The 5,879-nt window shown below is 46.6% G+C and overlaps 1 protein-coding gene across 1 annotated transcript; it reads right to left on the bottom strand.

The window, feature by feature from the left end:
* Positions 1-795: 795 nt before the first annotated feature.
* HDGFL1 (HDGF like 1) lies at positions 796-1,638 on the bottom strand. The gene has a single exon (XM_012804209.1). The coding sequence runs from the start codon at positions 1,636-1,638 to the stop codon at positions 796-798; it is 843 nt and encodes a 280-aa protein (XP_012659663.1).
* Between the last annotated feature and the right edge of the window lie 4,241 nt (positions 1,639-5,879).

The following is a 5,879-nucleotide window of genomic DNA, read 5'->3' as shown; positions in this document are numbered from 1 at the left end:
TAAATGACGGTAGAGTGGCCTTGAGGCATAGGGAGAGGGAAAGGGGAAGCCAGGGATCTCCCCAGCATATCCCATTTGTAGCCCCAGAGATCTAAATGGGCACAGACTATTTCTCACCATCAGGCAAAATCAAGCCTTCAGAGCTCACAAACAACTTGGAAACTCCCAATGTTTTTGATGAAAAGTGACAGCTCCCAGAACTTCCTTGGTCAGTCAAAGACCTTATGGAAGGGAGGACCGTCCCCACAAGCTGTCTCACTTTCTTTGAACGTATTAAGTTGAAATAACAGATATGGGAGGAGGGGACAGGAGCTCGGAAAGATGTCAACTTTGTCCCCAGGCCATCCACCTGCTCCTCCTCAGTTTGAAGATGGTTCCTTCCAGGCCCTAGAAGTGACTCCCTGCTCTTTATCCTCCACCCCATCAAGTCTCCTATCCCTAGAGGTCCAGAATGCCTGGCGGGGAGGGAAGGAGGGATGTCAGGAGGTACAAAACAGCCTGTCTAGGCCCCAACAGAAGCCCAAGAAAACAGTTCCAGGCATGGCGGCCTCATTTCATTCCAGGGAGGAGAGGCCCAGATCAGATTACAGGAGCATTGGGGGTACAGACTTGAGTGGCCTTGACCTGCCCCGTCCAGGTGGAGGCCCGAGGGCCGGGTTGGAAAGGGAGAGGAACAGAGGACTGAAGGTGGGGATGGGGAAGGCAGTCCCAGTCTGCAGGCCAGGCCAGATTTCCCAGAAACAGCCAGGCCACAGCAGGAACGGGGCAGAGGGCTCTTCTTAAAACAACTGCTGACTACAGGCTGTCGCCATCTCTGCAGCCCGGGGCCTCGACGTCCATCTCTGCAGCGTCCTCAGCCCCCTTCTCTGCGGCGTCCTCCATCCCCGTCTCTGCGGCGACTTCCGCCCCTGTCTCTGCGGCGACCTCCGTTCCCGTCTCTGCGGCGTCCTCAGCGCGCGTCTCTGCGGCGACCTCCGCCCGGGTCTCTGCGGCGACCTCCTCCCGCGGCTGCTGCTGAGGCGCTCCCCCGGCACAGCCAGGCTCAGCGGCGGCGCCTTTGTGCTCCACCTCCCGGCCCGGAGGCCCCTGGCCCTCGCAGGCCGCCGCCGCCGCCTCCTCTTCGGGGGTGTCCTCCTTGGGCCGTTTGGCGGCGTCCTCAGGCAGGTCCCCCGCGCTCCTCTTCCGAAGCCCTTTCTCCTCGTTGTCGTCCTTCACCTCTTCCGCGGGGATCTCCTCGACGACCAGCTTCCCCGGCCCGTCGCCGCCGCCCTGAGCGTCGCTCTGCTTGGCCGCGTCGCCCTGGGTGGCCGTGGGCTCCCGCTGGGGCCCGCCCGCGCTGCGCGGCCCCGGGGCGCCCTGGGAGTCGGCCGCCTTGACCGTGGGGTTGTTCTCGATCTCCCACAGGCCCTCGCTGAAGCCGCGCCTCTTGTTGGGCTTGCCAAACTTCTCCTTGGACTCCTCGTAGGGGAAGAGGTACTTGGGGCCCAGCAGGGCGGTCTCGTGGGTCCCGAAGAAAAACACCTGGTACCGGTTAGACTCGGCCATGTGCTCTATCCGGGCCGGCCAGTGGGCAAAGCCTTTTAGCTTGGCGAACACCAGGTCCCCACTCTTATATTTGTTCTTGCAGTAACGCGACATGGCGTGGGCTGAGGGACCAGCCTCGGCGACGGCCCGTAGGCGACACCGCAGACCGCGTGGCGGAGGTGGCCGCTGAACTAGGACTGTCGCGTGCACCCACCTCTAGAGGGTCCCCGCGCACGCACCGACGGGGCGGGCAACGCGCCAGCGCACCTGGAAGGTTCCACCACGAAGAGTGTTATTATCTCGAGAGACGGAACCGAAGCCGGCCTGACCCACCCTCCGACGACGAGGTAGTTTCTATAGAACGATAGAATCTTGGATAGCTCGGTGGCGGTTGTGCTAATCAGTCGCTAGGGCACCTGGACTGTGACGGTTGCAGAGTTCACTAGGTGCCAGAGTGGCCTAGAAAGAGGGAAATACGGCGAGAAAACACAGTGGCATGATTAGGACATATTTCCAACTGCTAACGGCCTGGTGCAAGCAGGCAGTGCCCCTGCATGGCCGAGTCTGCTCCCTACGGGAAACTACACCTGCATCACGTGCTACTGATGTGCTGGCTCTGTCAGTGGCTGCCACCCTTTTCTGATTTCCTTGGGGACTGGCACTGGACCCTACCCGAGGCCTCAAGAACAGGGTGGAGGGTCTGACAAGGGGATAGAGTCAGCAGTATTGTGTGTCGAGTACACCTCATTTAGTAACAGAAATTTCAAAGATCATTATGCCTTTAGGGTCACAAAATATTATATAGCAACACCATGACCGTGGCAAACCAGACAATCAAAATATCCTGCTTTACATGGAAAGGTTCCCACGGGTGCCAGACAGGGACTTTACTCTTTCAGTGATTCTTGCATATCATGAAAGATGAGGCTGTATATTATAACACTGAGAGTATGGCAAGTACTCACAGTATCTCCGTACTAAAAGGAAAATTGGGTTCATTGTACATAAGAATTAGGTGGAGGTCTGCAGACGTGCTGTTGGTAATAAGAAACTTCCTGCGGGCTACAGACTGAAAAAGCATAATCTCAGCTGAGGGACTATTTTAAGAAGATAATTTCTTTCAGATATAAGTCTATTCTAAACTGATAAGAATGAGCGTTTTAGTGCAACTGTAGTTGTTATATAACTTTCTGCATCTTTCTTGAGTGGTGCTAGCTAGCTGTGAACAAGCACTCTGAAACCTAGCCAAGTTCATCATCATGGTACTCTTGGCTATTACGACCAAGACCTTTCAGTAGGAATCATATTCCTTTTTGTGCAACCGACAATGACCAGTGGAGAAGTAGAACCCTTGACCCATTTCTGTACAACTCAGATTTGTTTTCCATATGCTGGATTAGGTCAGCCATTTTGTCTCTGGGTGTGACGACCTGCCCTGGGCAAAAGGGGGATACCTATGTCTCCTAACATGGTGAAACAAATATGATTTCCTTTGATAATTCTAAACAAGTTCTTTTAGCTCTTCTGTCAAGCCCTGTTTTAGAACACCTATCTGCCCTGCAAATATTTCACAGCTTTATCACAGTAAACAACATCCACAGTGCATCACTTCACATTCAGTAATCAAATCAATATCCTGCTACAAAGATGAATCGTAAAACAAGTAAAAAAGTGCTAGAGAACTAGAAATGTTTACTGGCTGTGGGATAAAATAGGAAACCATGGACAGATATGGCCCCCATAGCAGGAAGGAATTTGGAATTTCTGTAAGCAGAGAGCTTGCTGTATGTCACTCCCCCTCCCCCCTTTTTCCTCCTCACTTCTAAATATGCTGCACCAATGCACTGATCATGTATGACAGTTACTCAAGTTGAAGAAAGCTTGCCAGAGAAGATGCCCAGAAAGGGGATTTAGCTATATCATTAGCTCAGTCTCAAGGCAGGACCAAACCTAAAAACCAATTGCTATATGTAAGAGCAATCATAGGCAAATTGGCCACGCTAGAATAAGCCAACCCACTGCAGACCAACAGGTGTGGGTGTATTAATTGGACTAGGGGGTCTGAGGGTTAGAGCAATACTAACACCTATCAAACACTGAGATTAAAAAAGTATAGTAGGAGGTAGAAGCAAGAAGGTGCCTCCACCCTTGCCCACTAAGGCAAAGTATGATCCTTAAAGGCTGGCACAAAAGATGTTTAACTTTGATGAGTTTAAAACCTAAGAAATGAAGTATAACAATTCATTATGGAGCAATACGAGCTAGTCTTCAAATGCTAAATCATGTGTTCTTTGCATAAATAGCAGAAGAATTTTAAGAGAAGTCGATGGGAGTGTGGTCATCAGGACAGGCCTATGGAGGGGGTGGTTGGAGATAGAAAGAATTCTGGCATTCCTCACTTGTTTACTAGTTCTGTAAGGCAGGGAGTAGACATAATCCTTCTGAATCTCTGCTACTTCATCTGAAGAAATTTAAAGTGATATTTAGAATTGGTCTCAGGATTGTAATAAAATATTAGTGAGATTATGGGCAGGACAGTCCAGACAATGGGTATAAAGGTTATAATGTGCTGATTAGTGTGAAGTAAAATTTTATTACAGATAGGATTAGGCTATTATTATCAGTAGGCCAACTGAGGTAAACAATATGTCAAAAGGAGTAGAGAGTCATGAATAAGGACACTGATGAATGAAGAAAAGTCCTCACCAGCCAAATTGCATGTTACAGAAATTTCATATCCAGCACAACTTCTTCTGTATGAAACTGACATAAAAGTTCTTGTTACTTGGAAATATGATTTTGAAAAACAGTGCTCGTTAATTAAATTTATCACCTCCTGGTAGTTTAATTCAAAAAAAGAAAATGTAAGAGAAAGAGGGAGAAAAATAAGCATGCAGTTAAAGAGAATTTAATGGAGACCACTTTCAGTTGTAACTCCACTCTCAGACACAAGTAAGTGGAGTGATCTTGGTTTCTTTTATCTTTGAAACCAGCTCTTTTTTTTCTTTTTTTCTTTTTTTTTGGTCTTGTTTAAAGTGAGGAAAGGAGGGAGGAGGTATTCATGAAAACAGGGTTTGGTTTAGATTTGGCTCCTACAAACAAAATACTCATGAGCAACTGCAACTATAAACTTTCAGTAACTAGATCTCTATGAGCTCAACTGTTTCTAATAGGTCAGGATGTTATAAAAATTAAATACTAAGAACACCTGTTTATAAAGAGGACCTAATTTCAGCAGCAGCATACCTCTCAAAAAACACTGCCAGTCCAAAACATGTAACATTTCTCAGTTTCCTTTTCTGGAAAACAAAAGATGGGATTTAGAAGCTGCTTGGCAAAAAATTATAGAATATGGGTAATAAAACAATATAATTACACAAGAGAGAATAGATATCTAATTGATGTTTTCTTGTTTAATTAATTTTAAATTCAATAAGTTTGGTGTAAACTATGATTTTTAAAACATGTTATTGTTTTCTATATGCTATTGTCATTATTAAAAATATTAACTACCTCTATAAAGAGGTTTATAAAATAGAAGTGTTTATATATGGTTGGTATTAAAAATCAAGGCTTTCCTTTTAAATGTTCCAGCAAACATTATTACACAGAAAGTAAGTACTCCCTCCTTTATCATAGGTAGAAAATCCCCCACCGTTCTATTTTTAAAAGTCACAGGAAATCTATTTCAATTTATCAGTGTCCACCTAGCTTAAACTTTAAAACCACAGGGACAGGCTGGGCGCGGTGGCTCACACCTGTAATCCTAGCACTCTGGGAGGCCGAGGTGGGTGGATTGCCTAAGCTCACGAGTTCAAGACCAGCCTGAGCCAGAGTGAGACTTCATCTCTAAAAATAGCCAGGTGCCTGTAGTCCCAGCTACTTGGGAGGCTGAGTCAAGAAAATTGCTTAAGCCCAAGAGTTGGAGGTTGAAGTGAGCTGTGATGCCATGGCCCTTTACTCAGGGTGACAAGTGAGACTCTGTCTCAAAAAAAAAAAGGAAGTGAGTTAAACCTGTTTCTGCTTTGATGATGGACTTTGGGGAGGAAGAGGCGAGAGTACAGATTTTTTCCAGAAGTATTTGTGTGGTAATTTGGGCCCCTTTGGCCAGTGATAAAAGGTATGAGGTGGTATACAGGAGGCAGTTGGAGAGACTGGGATTTTTTTTTACTAGACTGCTATTTTATTGGCCATGGAAAGAAAATTGCCACTCCAGAATCAATAAAAGTGGTAAGGTAAGGAACATTATATTTCATTATTCTGATTTGAGGGTTTAAAAATTTTTAAGTCTATTCTCTGGGGAAAATTTTGTATTTTAAAATGTGTTTAAATAATATGAATATTTTTCTAATTTT

The sequence above is a fragment of the Otolemur garnettii genome, unplaced genomic scaffold, assembly GCF_000181295.1.
Source record: "Otolemur garnettii isolate 467f Iridium unplaced genomic scaffold, OtoGar3 scaffold00026, whole genome shotgun sequence".
Taxonomy (NCBI): Eukaryota; Metazoa; Chordata; class Mammalia; order Primates; family Galagidae; genus Otolemur; species Otolemur garnettii.
Note: the sequence above shows the minus strand (reverse complement) of the source record. Positions and strands in the feature narration are given on the sequence as shown.

Excerpts from the sequence above, each read along its gene's own strand:
- HDGFL1 (XM_012804209.1), bottom strand. The coding sequence starts at position 1,638 with ATGTCGCGTTACTGCAAGAACAAATATAAGAGTGGGGACCTGGTGTTC.